The sequence below is a fragment of the Sciurus vulgaris genome, assembly GCF_902686455.1.
Source record: "Sciurus vulgaris genome assembly, chromosome: 18".
NCBI lineage: Eukaryota > Metazoa > Chordata > Mammalia > Rodentia > Sciuridae > Sciurus > Sciurus vulgaris.
The window spans coordinates 29,934,477-29,951,159 of NC_136479.1; the positions used below are offsets into that span (position 1 = coordinate 29,934,477).

Sequence of the window (16,683 nt, forward strand, 5' to 3'; positions counted from 1 at the left end):
GGCACGGAACCCTGGGTGCCTGAAGCATCATGTTACCCATGCAAACGGCCCCAGGTGTCCAGTCGTCCCCAGGAGGCCTCTAGGTTCTGTGGGGCCACCAGGGCACCCTGGGCCTCCCTTCCCTTCCCCTAGTGGGCAGGGTGGGGCTCTGACGCCAGCCCCTCCTATCCCCTGCCAGAGCTGGACCCCGAGAGCGAGCTCAGCAAGAGCCTCAGCCTCATCCCCTACAGCCTGGTGCGCGCCTACCACTGCGAGCGCCGCCGGCCTGTCCTCTTCACGCCCACCATGCTGGCCAAGACGCTGGTGCAGAAGCTGCTCAACTCCGGGGGCGCCATGGAGTTCACGATCTGCAAGTCAGGTGAGCAGGGAAATGGGCAGACCCCAGTCTGGACCCTGACTCCGCCCCTACCCTACCCCTTCAGCCTCCTCCAATCAGGGGGCTGGAGAGGGGGCAGGTGGGCGGGGCATCTGTAGCCTGCCCTCACCCTGTGTCCTCGGAGTTTGCAGCGAAACAGAACGCCAGCCTCCTCTTCCCATTTTACACTGAGGGCAACAGAGCCAAGGTCACAAGGTTATTAGGAGCTTGGATCCCCACTCGAGGCCTTTAGGTGTGAGGCAAGACGGCCCATCTCTCTGGTCCTTGGTGTCCTGTGTGTGGCAGGGCGTGATGACGGGCCCATCCCCAGACTGGCGTGAGCTGAGACAGAATGCAGAGCGCCCCCCATCAAAGTTGCTGCTCTATTTAAAAGTACAGATGTCCAGGCCCCCCAGGACCAGCGAAGTGTCGGATGCCCGGGGCTTCCTCACAGTAACGCAACCCGCTGTCTTAGCTGCTCCCCAGCGCACAGTTCAGCAGCTTTGTTAGCGCATGCACACTGTGCAGCCGTCTCCGCTGCGCACGTCCAGAATTCTCCATCCTGCAGAAAGAAACTGCAACCTTAAGGAGAACCCGGTCCCACCCCGGCCCCGTGCATCCCTTTCATCTCTTGTCTGTGATCCAGGATAAGGTCCCACACTCAGTTGCCTCATCTGTAAAACCAGCTCAATGGCAGCTGCTCCTCCCAGGGGACAGAGGCCCAAGGACGGGCAGAGCCAGCCTCCGCCAGCACCCAGCATGGGCTCCAGGTGGAGCATCGTAGTCCACTTCTCTCTGAGCACTGCCTGTGGCGCCTCCTTCCCCAGCAGGGCCCAGGTGCCTCCCCTCAAAGCCCTGTGAAGGTGATGTGCATCTGACCCCTGGGAGTCACGCCAGCCCCTCCAGGGAAAGGGTTGAGGAGGACAGTCCTTCTGGCTGAGGCCCCAAGCACTCATCCCCGAGGAGGCCCAGTGTCATGTTTGAAGCTCCCTCTGCGCCCCTGGCCTCTGCAGACATGTCCCATCTTCCCCCTGGTGTCTTCACTGGGTAGGGATGCCAGGCACCTGCCCCTGCACTGGCTGCCCGGCTCTTGCCCAGGTCCCTCCCACTCAGCTTCCTGCACCAAGTTCATAGCCTGACCTTAGGGACTGGTGTGGGCTGCCCCAGGCCTGGACTTGGCTCAATGCTCCTCTTTCCACAAATGGAGAACCTGAGGCCCAGAGGAGTTAGACATGTTCAGAGCCAGGCACAGTGGCACAGGCCTGGCTACCCTGGAGGCTGAGGCGGGAGGATCTCAAATTCAAGGCTGATCTCAAAACAAAAAATAAAAAGGACTCTGGATGTAACCCAGTGGGTAGAACACTTGCCCAGCATGTAGGAGACCCTGGGTTCAATACCCAGCTCTGCAAAAAAAAAAAAAAAAAAAAAAAAAAAAGACATGTTCAGGGTCACCCAACAAGTAGGTGAAGCCTGTCTTCTTCCAGGAAGCCTGTCTGCATGCCGTTCCCTCATGCCCCTTCACGGGAAAGTAGCTTATCACTGAATCTTTTTGCAGTTATTTGTAACTCACATTCCCCTGCCCAGCTAGATGATACTCCTTTAGTATAGCAGCTATGCTTTCATCGAAGTTCTCTCCCTAGTGCCTGACCCTTAGCTGTGTCAGGTGATGGGTGGGTGGATGGATGAGCGGATGGATGAGCAGGTGGGTGGGTAGATGAATGGGTGGATGGATGAGTGGATGGATGGATGGTAGATGGGTGGGGAAGGTAGATAGGTGGATGGATGAGTGGATGGATGGACAGGGTAGATGGGTAGATAGATGATAGGTGGGTGAGTGGGTGGGTAGATGGATGGGTGGATGGTAGACAGGTGGATAGGTGGATGGATGAGTGGATGGATGGATGGTAGATGGGTGGGTAGGTAGATAGGTGAATGAATGGGTGGATGGATGGACAGGGTAGATGGGTAGATAGATGATAGGTGGGTGAGTGGGTGGGTAGATGGATGGGTGGATGGTAGACGAATGGGTAGGTGGATAGGTGGATGGATGAGTGAATGGATGGATGGTAGATGGGTGGGTAGGTAGATAGGTGGATGGATGAGTAGATGAATGGATGGTAGATGGGTGGGTAGGTAGATAGGTGGATGGATGAGTGGATAGATGGGTGGTAAATGGGTAGTAGATGGTAGATGAATGGGTGGGTGGATGAGCAGGGTAGATGGGTGGATAGATGATAGATGGGTGAGTGGGTAAATGGTGGATGGGTGGGTAGATGGATGTGTGGATCTATGTGTGAGATTCTCCAGGATTGGCAGCTGGTGAACAGAACGTGCCCAGTGCCTGAGCTGTTTTGCCCAGTGGAGTTTATTTGCTGAAAGCCAAACACGGCTCTGTCCTCACAGAGCTTCACAGTCTAGTGGAGGAGACAAGAGTCATTTAACTGTGGCTGGAGAGGGACCAGACACGGAGTTCTGTGGAGCCCCAGAGGGGACGGCAGGGCCTAGAGAGGCCCGTCCACCCTGTGCCACCCTCAGGATTGGCCCTCTCTCTGCAGATATTGTCACAAGAGACGAGTTCCTCAAAAAGCAGAAGACAGAAACCATCATCTACTCCCGGGAAAAAAACCCCAACACCTTTGAATGCATCGTCCCTGCCAACATTGAGGCCGTGGCAGCCAAGGTGAGGGGCTGGGGCACTCTGCTGTTCTCCTGTGTTGTATTTTGGAGCTGTCTTCTGTTTCCGGTGGTGTCCTGGTGCTGGCGTGCCGATCCGCATGGTTTGGGGATGAGTCGTGATAATAGGGTCTGGGGACAGAGAGCTAGGGTGTTGGGATGTGAGACTGGGCGAGCCGCAGGCAACAACGTATCACCTGAGGGGGAGAAAACAGGGCACCAGCAGAGTCTCTGGCCACAGGGCAGCAGAGGTGGCCATGTGGCTCCCGGAGCCAGGCACCCTGTCTCTTGTCGGCCTTTGCACTGAGTCCTTTCCCCTCCCAGCGCTTGACGGAAGGAAAACTCTGGCCTGCAGCCAGGAGGGTCAGGCTCAGCCCTGGTGGAGGGGCCCGTGGGGGGCCCAGCCAGGACCTCCGCACCACCACCCAGCTGCTGGCCACCCCTGCGCCCTGCCCACGTGAAGGCAGAGGCCGAGCTCTGGGGCAGCCTAGAGGGTTTGACATGTGTGTTAAAGCAGCTCGGGAAGCTCTGTCCCCGGAGCACAGAGGTAGCAGCCAGGCAGGCTGGTGTGCAGGTGGCCTCAGCAGGAAGGTCCTGCCTCCAGCAGTCCCGTGCTGCTGAGCCAGGACGGGCACTTCAGCAGTGGTCAGGAGGGAGCACGGGGCTGAGAGGGCCCCTGGGCCCGGGTGCCTGTCCCCACGTGCTAGGCATGTGAGGTTGTGGAATTGCACACTTAGGATGGGCAGTATGTTCTAGCTCCCTGTGAGTTCATTGTTTGTACTGAAGTGATCGATGCCTTCTGTGAGGCCCTGCACTGTCCTTTGTCATGGTTACGGGCCCTGCAGGTAATCCAGGACCTACCCACCAGCCTGGCCTTGGGGCGCTTAACTACTGAGCCACATCCCCAGCCCTTTTTATGATTTATTTTTATTTTTTATTCAGAGATAGGGCCTCCCTAAGTTGCTGAGGCTGGCATTGAACTTGTAATCCTCCTACCTCAGCCTCTCCAGCCACTGGGATCACAGGTGTGCCCTCTGCGCCCGGCTCCCGACTTGCCTTTCTGCTGTCTCCCAACCTGGAAGGGCGGCTGGCATGGCTGGTGTTTTGTTGAAACCGCTCTGGGGACTGGTCTCTGCCAGCACATCACCATGCACAGCAGGGTCATGCAGAGACAGGGGTGCAGGGCCTGGGCTCGCGGAGGCCAGGTTTGGCCTTGGTTGCCTCCTGGTTTACTCTCATGGCCCTGGCATCGGTCCAGGGGAGCCTGGCCCTGCTCCTGGGCCCTGCTCCTGGCACCACAGAGGCTGGGGCGGGCAGGAAGGGGCACTGCTGATTGGCGGCTACTGCATTCATAGAACAAGCACTGCCTGCTGGAGACGGGCATCAGCTGCGTGCGGGACCTGATCAAGTGCAAGATCTACCCCATCGTGCTCTTCATCCGGGTGTCCGAGAAGAACACCAAGAGGTTCAGGTAGGCTGCAAGCCCCGCCCCGTCCCTCAGAGCCTGCCCCGCCTACCTGGCTCCCTGGCATGCCCTGCCCGCCCTGCACCCCTTCAGTAGGTCTTCACTCAGGACAAGACCTCAGTCCATGGCAGAGGACCCAGCTGGTGGGGACAGGTGCTGGGAGGAGCCCCAAAGGGAGACCCTGCAGGGGAGCCAACCAGACCCAGCGCGGTCACAGAGAAAGGCCTGAGGAGGCTAGTGTTTGGGCAGTAGCAGGAGAAGGCAGGTCTCGACCACATGGAGCCTGGTCGGCCGCAGGAAGGATGTGGCCTCTAATTCCGAGTGAGACAGGAAGCCACTGAGGTTCTGAGCAGAGTCTAATTCAGGAGGTCAACGGCTGCTCTCCCTGCCTCTGTTGAAGTGTACGTTACTATGCTCATACCCAGGCAAGGAGAACGCTGCAGGCCAGGATCCTGGGCGGGAGGTGACAAGAAAGTGACCCCAGCTGGGCACAGTGGTACACGCCTGTCATCCCAGCAGCTCGGGAGGCTGAGGCAGGAGGATCACTTGCTCAAAGGCGGCCTCAGCAACTTAGTGAAACACCTGTCTTATAATAAAATATGAAAAGGGCTGGGGATGTAGCTCAGTGGTTAAGTACCCCTGAGTTCGATCCCTGGTACCAAAGTAAAAAGAAGAAAAAAAAAAAAAAGTAACTCTGGATCCTGCCCAGCACCGAGCCTGCAGAATTTGCCACAGGTCAGCTGTGAAGTTGGACAGGAAGCCAGGATGGCGCTAAGCTTGGAACCTGAATAAGACAGATTTGCCCTCCAGTGGCATCATCTGGGGTCCCCGCCTGCCTCCACGCAGCTGCAGAGCGAGCCTTGTGACCACTTCCCAGGTGGGGTGACACAGTGACAGGGGTGAGGCCACTCCATCCCTCCCACCTGGATTTTCAGAGCACCTGTTAGTGTCAGGTCCTGGGAAAGCCATCACTGAACAGATGAGACGGGAGTAACTCACGGCTGGGCAGCTGGACCCCATGCACCCCTGGGGGGCTCTAGCATGGTTTGAAATGGCACCACCCCCCAGGAAATCACAATGGCAATCCCCCCAAGTTCAGCTCAGAGGCACTATGGGATCCACTTTGGAGTCTGTGCCCAGGAGAACAGGAAGCAGGGTGTGAGGAATGTCGCACACCCACGTCCACGGCAGCATTATTCACAACAGCCAAAAGGTGGAAGCTGCCGGGTGTCCCTTGACAGATGAACGGAGGCACAGAATGGAGCATTACTCAGCCTTGAAAAGGAAGGGCCTCCTGGTACCTGCTCCCACTTGGATAAACCCTGAGAACATTTTGCCAAGGGAAATAACCCGTCACAAAAGGACACGCTGAGTCCAGTCACTTGAAGTCCCTAGCGTGGTCAGAGCCCTAGAGAGGAGTAGACTGATGGGAGGCGGGGGCTGGGGTGGGGCTGGGGGTATAGAGCCTCAGCTTGGAAAGAAGAGAGAGTTCTGGAGCTTGGTCGTACAGCAGTGAACGTACTTAACGCTTCTGAATCATACACGTTTAAAGTAGTTAAAATACAAAATTTCTATATTCCGTGTATCTTATCACAAGATTAAAAGTAACTTTTTTAAAACCCCCACTTCTGGGGACTCCCACAGTGGCCGGCATGAGGGGGTGTGGTGCCTTGGGCGTCAGAGGGCGGCCAGCGTGTGGAGGACCTGCTGGTGGGGTGCAGTGGTGGCCACCAGGTGCTCAGGGTGGGCTGGGAAGTCCCCAGCTCCTTGGTGCCCAGGTGGCCACGGTCACGCCAGCCCTGCTTCTGGAGGCTGTCCTGGGCCGGCCTCCGTTCCCCACCCCACCCCCCCCCGCGGGGAGCCAGCCCCGCAGCCCCCGACGTCCGGTGTGTTTCCCCTGCCAGGAAGCTGCTGCCCCGGCCGGAGACGGAGGAGGAGTTCCTACGGCTGTGCCGGCTGAAGGAGAGGGAGCTGGAGGCCCTGCCCTGCCTCTACGCCACGGTGGAGGCTGAGGTGTGGGGTAGCCTGGAGGAGCTGCTGCGGGTCATCAAAGAGAAGATCGGCGAGGAGCAGCGCAAGACCGTGTGGGTGGACGAGGACCAGCTGTGAGCCGGGCGCAGACGCAGCCGGGGACAGACACCTGGAGAGGAGCAGGGCGTCACCGAGTCCACTGGAGGCCGCCCGGCCCAGTGGTCAGGCCCTGCTGGCATGAGCAGAGGGCCAGGCCCAAGGCCGCAGGCCCTGCAGAAGCCAGAGCAGTTGAATGTCACGCGTGGGACAGGTGTGCTGCCACCTGGCCTCAGCACGGTCCTGGGCGAGGCAGGCCTGGGAGCCACCGTGGGACACGCAGCCATTTCTCTTGCATTAAAATTTTCAGTCCTTTATTCATTTAAATTTTTTTTTTTAATGTGAGTGTCCCGAGGTTTGTCCCTCCCCATCCGCCTCAGCTGAACACCGCGCCCAGCCAGCTCAGCTGAGGCTCAGCCGTGGCTCAGGCCCAGGATGAAGGATGGTGGCCTTGTCCCCAGGACAGTCCCTGGTCACGGCCAGGTTGGGGTGTCCTCGCTGCCGCACCTGCCCGGGCTGGAGTGCATCCTGGTCTGGAGGGGGAGGGGTCCCCGCCTGGAAGGACCCGGCCTCCCACGGGTGGCTCGGAGGGCTTGCTGTGCACGGCCGCATCCCCACCACTGCCCAAGGCCAGGCCTCTCCCCAGCGTCCCCACCGGCACCTCTGTCCCCTGCCTTTGTTCCTGCAGCCTCCTCCTGGGGTTCAGGAGGGGCTGGGGTGAGGCCCTCCCGTGGGCTTGCTCCCCACCACCCAGGAGCTGCAAGTGCAAGAGAGCAGAACCTCCATCCACCGCAGCCGCAGCAGCCCTGCGGGACTAGAACCCGGCTCCTTACCTGCACCATGCATGTCTGCCAAGTCTGGACCCAACGGGGTACAGCCAGACCAGGCCAGGTGCCACCCTCGGATGGGCAGGGAGTCGCCAGGACCTGGGGGAGCAACTGCGAGTGGACAACGCAGGGTCCCTGCTCCCTTTCTAACAGAATCCTGATTTTTTTCTGAGAATCTGTGTGCACAGCGAAACACCCATAGGTCCCAGCTTCCCTTGTAGCTCGGGTTCATCAAGGAAACCAGGAAAGGTTTAGGGGCGCAAACCAAACGAAGCGCTCCTCCTTCCAGTTTTCCACCTGGAATGCAGACACGATGACTGGAGCTCTGGCAGTCCTCTTGGAATCTTGAGGTCACCATGAGAATGGGCAATTCCACTCAGAGGATGGTGGAACAGAAAGAGAGAAGGCGCCAGCGTCGATGATGACATCCGAGAGCCCAGGACCGCTGCCCAGGCTTCTTCTACATGAGACAGAAATAAATTTTTATCTTGTATTAAGTGGCTATTTCAGTTCTCCGTTACTTGTAGCCTAGAGCCATTCTTAAGAGACACAGGAAAACCCCTTTTCTTTACAGTTTCAAATGCCACGGGTTGATCTTCTGCTAGGTTATTATTTTTTTGGGCCACATAATCAAGATAGGAATTGTTCACAGAAGAACTGTACTAATAAATATCTCATCCTAAAACACAGTCCTGCGTGGCCTACGGCAATTTCTGGCATTTGGGCTCTCAGAAGACAAATTAGCGCTGCAAATTCTGGGGAGAGGGGAGCGGCTGGGTGGGAGGCCGGAGGAGGGCGCCTCGTCTCCCGCCGTCCCTCCCTTGATCCCTCTGCACACCACCAGGCAGATCTGCCCGCAGCGTGGCACCTTTAAACCAAGAGCCGCCCCAAGCGACGCCAGCCAGCTGCAGCTTCCTTTTCCAGAACAGCCCCTGAACCGAGCCAGTTGCGCTGCCTGCAAGGCGGCGACTCAAGGCGTCACACACGGCCCCACGGAGCCGCTGGCCGGGCCTGAAAGCCCTCGCCTGCGCCCTGTCGAAGCCTGAAGTTAAACCATAAATTTCCCCCAGCCGAGGTCATTGCGGTTCCACTGAGAAGCCGAGGTGCCCGGGGACAGACGTGACTGGAAAAGGCCGCCCGGGGAAAAGGCCTGCTGATGTATTTCTGTTTATTTATTTGACTTCAGGGTCCTCAGGCTCCATGCAGAATCACCAGCTGGCTCGGCGGGGGAGCTGGGACATGTGCGGGGAAAGATCTGGAAAGAGGACGGCGGGTTTTGCCTTCCCTGGTGATGATGGCCAGGCTCCAGCGGGCAGGGCGTGGGCAAGATCCTCCCCAGCAAGGGGAGAGGAGGCGACAGGCCCGTCTCTCCCTGGAGGAGACGCTCGGGAGGGTGTCAGAGGAGGCCCTGCCGGCGACTCCCAGCCCCAGGCTCCGGCCAACCCCGCAGCTGCCTGGGGAGCCGGGCAGGGCCCCGTTCTGCTGCCCAGGGCGCAGGGAGACGGCCACCCTGCAAGTCAAGAGCCCAAGGCTCTGGCAAGGAGCCTGTGCCAGGCCAATGACACCAGAGACGGCACTGATTTGGTCTCATGAGCCACGAAGCTCAGCCCAGAGAGCTGCCCCGGAAATCCCCTCGTAGCTGTAGGTGGCCGAGCGCGCTCCCGGGCACCCCCAGGCTTCCTCAGATTCCCAGCGCATCCCGTGAGCCCCGAAAAGGTCACAGAGCACTGCCCTTGGGTTTTGGCCAGGATTCACAACTGGTTCTGGGGCTCCTGCTCTGTGGCAAGCCCCTTATCCCCAAACTCTTCTCCATCTCATATGGGAGAAAATTGAAGCTCAGAGAGGTTGAGTAACTTGACCAACGTCACAGAGCTATCAAGCTACAGCTCCACCCAGGTCTGGTTGATTGGCCAAGCCCAGGCTCCCCTGCTTTCGTTCAGAGGTGGCCTTCTCGGCTGTTTTAGGGTGGGGAAGGGCTCGGCATCTGGGGCAGCTGCTGGCCCGGGCAGGGTGGCTGGATGTCGCGATGCAGAGGGTGCGGATCCTCTCTCGCGCCCCAGCAGTGCCGCCACCAGCAGGCCCTGGGGTCCCACCTGACCAGGCTGCGGTTCTGGGACACTGGCCACCTCGGCCAGCCCTGAAAGGGCCACCGTGAGGAGCATGAGACGGGAGAGAGGGGCCCACTGAGCACGGGCAACCGCCCCGGGCCGCCCTCGGAGCATCAGCTGGCCTGCAACTGCTGCGGCCAGGCCCAAGGCCCGCCAGCCTGCCCGCTGCTCCCTGGACCTTTCCTGGCAGGCCTGCTGAGGTCAAGAGGGCGGCCCTGACCTCACGGGAGGCCTGGCTCCCGGTGCCCGTTCAGCACCTTTGGTCGCCCACAGGGTTGGGGGCCTGCCCTACTCAGCCTCCAGTGATGTCATCAGACCCCAAGAGAAGCCAGCCTGTGTGCCTGGGCTCCCCACCGCCATCCCGTCGCCTGGGTGCCTGTGAGGACCCCTGTCCACAGGGCTGGGGACAGCCGGGGACTCCCAGGCGTCCAGGTCCGCTCTGCCCCGTGAGCTGGCCTCGCCTCTCAGGGCTCATGAAACTCCCTTTCCCTCCCTGACCCCGGGGAGGCCTGTGGGTTGTGGGGCCACAGACCCCTCCTTCTCCAAGTGCTGGGGTCCATCTCTTTCCCCCGGAGTGGGCTCTGGCTTTGACCCCAAGAGGGACGCTGGGGACCGGCCTCAGAGAGGACCCGCAGCTTCCACCTGGTCACTCAGAGGCCAGAGCTGCCCTGTATGAACCAGAGAACCCATGTGACAAAGGCCCGAGAACCCCAGGGGGGAGGCCGGAGGGCACTAGGCTGGGAGGTGGGGGCAGCTCAGACCGTCCAGTCACCCACTGAGAACTCCAGGTGAGCCAGAGGAGGCCTTCCCACCCCCGGTCCACAAGCTCAGGAGACACGATACGACTGCTATGTCTTAAGTCACTACGTTTCAAGGTCACTTATTACACAGATACCCCGGCCAGGGCCATGCTCAGCAAGGCACCAGGCCTCAGGTCAGCCGAGCCTCAGCTGCAATTCTGGGTGAGCCATGGGCTTGCTGTGTGACCCAGACCAGTGGGCTGCCCTCTCTGGGCCTCTGCTACATCATCGGGGCCGTAGAGATCGTTGGCTGTGAGTTGACCCATGGAGTGGCATGTGGATAACCTGAGCCACGTCCGGGTCTGGCCCTGCGGAACCCCTGACCATGGTGGCCGGTAGACAGGCCCCTCTCTACACGTGAGGATCCCGGTGGGTCCGGAGAGGGAGGCGGGCAGTGCTGAAACCGCCTACAGATGAGGAAACCGAGGCGGGGAGCTCAGGCTCGGCCCCGGGCCCCCCGACTCCACATCTAACGATTTTCCTCCCTGGGGTCTGAGGTCTGCCTCCTCCCATCGTCCCGCCTTCCCCAATTCCAGAAAGCTGGGGGTGCTGGGGGGCTCCCTGCCAGGGCGCGTGCCAACTACTTCCAGAGCACAGGCTGGACCCCGGGGCCTGGCCCTGTGCTCGGGGGCCGCAGGCTGGAGGCTGAACCCCACGTCCGATACCACCCCAGACCCCAGGAAGCCAGAGGGAGCGACAGGAAGTGCCTGCCCCTCCCCCGGCCTGGCCGGCTGCAGTCACCCACCCGGCTGCGGTCACCCGCCCGGCCGCAGGTTTTGCCAGGAAAGCAGAACAGTGCTGACCCCACCGGGCTGTCATGAGATAAAAGGAAGCCACAAGCGGACACCTGCCCGAGCCCAGCCCCAGGTGGCCCGGCACATGGGGACATCCAGCCTGTCGTCTCTCAGGCCAGCCGCAGAATACACACCCTTCCATCACAGAAGTCACAGAACCCAAACGGCGGGGACGGGGACCTGAGGGGGGGGGGGGGTGAGACCTGGTTCTCCTTTGAAAGTGTGCAGACGCCGCAGGGACCCTGGGGTTGACAGGAAGAAGAGCCTGCAGGTCACACTGGCACCCTCACCCCGTCCCCGCCCTGTCCCCCCAGAACACTCGGGAGGCCACCTTCACCAGTGTCACCATGTCCTTCCGGAACTCTTCGTGCACATCAGACCATTTTGTCACACATATACCAGGTCCCCTACCTGCTCACCCCACTGAATGGTGACCCTGCAGCTCTGTCCACACCGGCGCTCAGGAGGGCCTGTCTGGTCTGCGGGCCATGGCCGTCACTTCTCCCCTTGATGAGGAGCATCGGGCTGTTTCCAGGGAACGTCTGCCTGGCGTCTCGTCTGCCTGGCGTCTCGGGCAGCCTCGCTCTGCAGGAACAGCACCCAGAGACTCTGCTCCGGCCTCCTGGGTGGGCACATGTCTCTGCAGGGTGGCACCGTGTCTTCAGGCTGGGGCTTGGTGGCTGGTGACCGGGGCAGGTGGGAGCTCAGGACGGGGCCTTTTCGACGGACATGCATCCAACCCATCGGAATGGCTCGCCTGTGGGCAGTGGACCCCCTGCCACCCCCACACCAAGCCACACACAGTTCTAAGGTCTGGACGCCCCAAGAAGCTGCTGTTCTTCACTACAAAGTGGCACGTGTGGATCGTGGACATGGTTCCTCCGGGTACTCTGGGGGATGGATGGGTGAGGACAGTGGGAACAGGTAGGCCCAGAGTGCCAACCCCCTCGCACTTCCTTTTCCACGAAGCCATTGGCCTGCAGCCCTGCCTGGCCTCAGTGGACAGGACATGTCACGTTCCTCAGCAAACCACCTGTTCACTGCAGAGAAGTGCAGGCCCCAGATAATGTAGATGGGAGGAACCCAGCCGGGTGGGGTGCAGGCCTGGAATTCCAGCAGCTGGGGAGGCTGAGGCAGGAGGATCGCGAGTTCAAAACCAGCCTCAGCAAAAGCGAGGTGCTAAGCAACTCAGTGAGACCCTGTCCCTAAATAAAATACAAAATAGGGCTGGAATGTGGCTCAGAGGTCCAGTGCCCCTGAGTTCAATCCCCAGTATCAAAAAAAATCAAAAAGAGGAGCCCAAGTTACCCTGAAGGGAGAGAGTTTTGTGACCAGATCCTGAAACTGGGAGACAAAGATTGTTCCTCCTAACCACAAAACCTGTAAGAATGTGTGGTTAAGGATCCAGTTAGAACCAGTCAGAAAAAGCCCAGTGCCCTAGAGTTGCCTTGACAGTGGGGACTTGAAAGTCTGACGTCACCCTGTTGTCAGTCAAAAGTCAAGAGGGGGATTTGGGTGGGACTCTGGAAGCTTCTCTGGGATCCCCAATAAAACCAGAGTGTGGGAGAGGCAAGCGTTCCCTCTCCTCAGAGAGGACCCACTCCCCCTTGAGAGGGACCCCTTTCCCTTTCCTATCCCTTTACTAAACCCATTCCTGTCACTCTGAGTGACACGTCTGAAATCCTCTGACTTGATGGCAAGAATCGGGCCTGGAAGGGGGTCTCCGTGGTGCCTTAGTTCTCAGGAAGCCCAGCTCCATGACAACTGGAGGCCAGGACCCCACCCCACTCTCCTAGACCCAGGCTGAGCCCTCCCCCTCCTCCCTGCTGCGAGGGACCCCCGTCCACCCAGACTCACCAGGCCGGAAGCCGGGCCCCTCTCGCTCCCGCTCCTCCCCCTGTGCCTCCTCCTCAGCACCGTCCCCTCGCTCGGCTCCACTCTCCCCTCTGCTGGCCGACCCACCCGCACACCCCGGGCCACAACCCTGCTGCCCCGCGCTGTGTGGCCTTTAGCCGTCTTGTCTCTGCACGGTGACTGGACTGTCGCGAGGCGAGGGGAAAGCTCACTGGGGGCGGCTCGGGGGCTGCAGCCTGTCTGAGCAGTCCTGAGCTGCAAGAAGCTGCGAGAAGAAGAAGATGACCTCGGCCATCGCAAGGCTGCTCCCCACTGAGGCGCCCCAGCCTGCGACACCTGCCCTAAGGCTCACCTGCCCCCAGGTGACCCCAGACTCAGGCCCGGCGGCTCCCGGGACAGGCAGGAGGGAAGGAAAGGAGCCCCGGTGGGGAGCACTGCCGCTCCCAGGAGCAGAACTCTGCCCAGCAGGCTGCAGAGATGGGTGATGCTGCCACCCTGGCCACGTGGGGCCACGAGCCACAAACGGCTACTTCAGTGTAAATTGATCTAAAGTCAATAAAATTGAAGACCCGGCTCCCCAGTTGCGTTGGCCCATCCCTCCTCTGCACCGGGCAGAGGAGACCCAACGCTTCCACTGGGGCAGGAAGGTCACGGGACTGTGCTGCACGGGGCTACTGCTGGGTCCTGCCTTGAGCCTGGCACAGGGACAGTCCCAGAACCCAGAGGGTCAGCACCGGGGCCCTTCTCCCAGGGTGCTGGCTTCTTGCTGGCCGTGTTACGTAAGTGTATTGCCCGCAAAGTTGTCCCCTGGCCAGCAGGACAGTCAATGACCAAAGCGGACCAGGCTAAGGCAATAGGGACACGTGGGGACCATGCAAACAGACAAGCAAACAATCCATCTACAGGGGCAGCTGGTAGTCAGCCTCACATGCTTGGTGCCCTGCAGGATGAAGGTCTTGTTCTTGCCAGACTGATTGTTCAAGAAGACCGTTGGTTTCCTACGTCAGCCCAGCTGCCTCATCAGTACAAGAAGGCTGCCACAAATCTAGGCATCACATACTGGTGCCCCAAGCAGGAAGGGAAAAATTGAGGGCCACCTCCACTCATAGGCCTTCTTTATCGTGGAGGATTAACCTTCTCAGCCGCTCCCATCATGCTTCCCCGCATCTCATTGGTCAGTACTGAGTCAAATGTCTACCCTGGACCAATCACTGACAAGAGGAATGGGATTGGCTTTAACCAAAGGCAACCCCCCACTTGGGCTCTACACATTACCACCCAGACACAGAAAGCCAGAGATAGTGGGTGTGTTTACCACAAGGGAGTTTGTTTAAATGGCATGTCTCCTTTGAAGAGAAATTAGGGAACAGAGGCCTGCAGGAGTGGACACCACACAAAGGCACAGGGCAGGGGCTCTCCCAGCACTGGGAACTGCAGGTGCAAAGGCCCTGAGGCAGGTGGATACTGAAGTGAGCGCGCATCAGCTCGGATGAAAGAGGCTGCCGCAGGGTGGGCTGGGCTTTTCCCTCCACCATCAAGTTCCTGACTCCGCCTGCTCAGTGTCCTTCCTCTCTCTCCCCCAGGATGATCTACCCCTCCCAGCCCTGAGGCATTTATGTCAAGGTAGGGCAAGAGAGGGAGCTGAACTAGAAGTGGGGTAGAAATTTCCAAGAAGAGAAAGTAAGACCGTGTGAGAGGAGTCTCTGGGAGGGAAAGAAAACATTTCAAGCATCATAGTGGATGGTGAGTTTGCTTTCTGATAGTTCAGATGGTGACGTCTGTGTCGTGTTCATTCACCACCATTTTTTAATTAGAACATTATAGTCATACATCATAGTCGTGTTCATTCTGACAAAATCATACCTGCATGGAATTTGATTTCAATCTCCATCCCTCCACCTTCCCCTCTCCTCCTCCTTCCTCCTATTCTCCTTCCTCTACTCTATTGATGTTTCTTTTGCTTATTTATTTATTTATTTATTGGGTATCAGGAATTGAACTCAGGAATACTGGATCACTGAGCCACATCCCCAGCCCTATTTTTGTATTTTACTCAGAGACAGGGTCTCACTGAGTTCCTTAGCACCTCACTTTTTCTGAGGCTGGCTTTGCACCTCACTTTTTCAGAGGCTGGCTTTGAACTCGCGATTCTCCTGCCTCCCGAGCCACTGGGATGACAGGTGTGCGCCCCCATTTGTTTATTTGTTTTTGATTGGAACTTTCTACATGGACATAATGGTGAAATTCCCTGTGGTATGCCCATACAGGCACACAGCATGCTTTGGTTAAATTCATTCTGTATTTCCTCCCCCTTCCTGCTCCTCCACCTCCCACACTCTCCATCTCCTTCTCCAAGGACCCTCCTTGTATCTTTAAAATGTCTGCTCCCCCCAAACCACCACCTTCTTTCCTTTATTTTGCTCTAGCTTCCACAGAGGAGAGAAGACGTTCAACCCTTGCCTTTCTGAGCCTGGCTTATTTCACTTGGCATGATGGCCGCCATTTCCATCTGTTGACTGGAAAGGCCATCATTTCATCTGTCTCCACGGTTAAGTGAAACTCCGAGGGGTGTGTGTGCCACGGTTTCTTGATCCATTCATCTGTCAAGAGGCCTGACTCCAGCTGCAGACAGGGCAGCCTTGTGGTGACGGCTCACAGGGGAAGGAGGCTCCCAGGCCCGTCCACCTGGCTGAGTGGACGGGGTGGGCTCCCCAGCTGCACCGGCTCCTAGGGCCCTGGGGTGCTGCTCTGGGACTCAGCCTTGCTCGGGGCCTGTCCCCTCTTCCAGGCCGTAGGTGACCACACAGCCACCCACAGCCCTCCTTTGACTCCCACCTGACTTTTCTCCTGACTCAACTGTGTCATCAAATTTGTATTCATTCAAACAAAAACAGAGAGCAGAGACTGCTCTGTCCCCACACCAGCTCAGCGCCTCTGGCTGGCCTCCGCCAGGAGGTGGCTGGGCGTCCTAGCTCATGGCTGCCCCTGCCCTGGCACCTTGCCCCACCGCTCCTCAGATCCTGCCTCTGTGAGTCGAGGCAGCAGTGGCGGGGCTGGGGACCTGCCACCAGCCCTACTGCGACCCCACCGATTACCCCTCACGTCCCATTACCGTGATTTATTCACCTGGCCTCTGAGTACCAGACTCAGGTGAGGGAGGGGGTGGACTCTCCCCGGGGTGGGCGTCTGGGTCTCCTAACCTCAGAGCCACCCTCCCATCCAGCTGAGAGTCATCTCCCCGCTCTCCACGCTGGGCTCACAGGCCTTGTTTCCTAAACTGGTCTCTCCCTGTCCCCATTTTAGAGATGGGGAAGCCGAGGCTGGGGCGGGCCTTACGGCTGGGAAGAGCCCGCTGAGCCTGAAGGAGGGGAGCCTCCCAGCCCTTCCCCTGCTGCCCTGGGGCTTCCCTGGCGCAGGTCCAGCAGGGGCAGCACTGGCCCTTCCCAGGTGGAGGTGGGGCTCAGACAAGACCCAGGAGGACCGCCATGGCCAGGGAAGAAGGGCGGCCAGCAAGGCCAAGGGTTCACAGGTTGCAGATGCAGGTAGGGACTGGACCCTGCCCTGTGTCACTTCCACCACCTCTTCTCGGCGCTGACCCCTGCACCCAGCAGTGGGCCCCACGGAGGGTCCCCCGCAGCCCCACTGTGTGCATCGCCCCTGCAGCCAGCGGCCCCGTGTCCCCGGCTCCTGGGGACCATCCCTCCCCATGGCAAGGATGCCAGTTCCGCAGCAGGAAGCCG

General features: G+C 59.2%; 1 protein-coding gene across 5 annotated transcripts in view; it reads left to right on the forward strand.

The window, feature by feature from the left end:
- Positions 1-8,076, forward strand: part of CARD11 (caspase recruitment domain family member 11) — a 113,623-nt gene extending 105,547 nt beyond the window's left edge. For all 5 annotated transcript variants that reach the window (XM_079120447.1, XM_079120443.1, XM_079120444.1 and 2 more), the window contains 4 exons: positions 179-358; positions 2,911-3,035; positions 4,384-4,499; positions 6,398-8,076. In XM_079120447.1, the coding sequence (XP_078976573.1) occupies positions 179-358; positions 2,911-3,035; positions 4,384-4,499; positions 6,398-6,602 (626 nt within the window). In that variant the 3' untranslated portion in view covers positions 6,603-8,076. The remainder of the gene's footprint in view (positions 1-178; positions 359-2,910; positions 3,036-4,383; positions 4,500-6,397) is intronic.
- Positions 8,077-16,683: the final 8,607 nt, after the last annotated feature.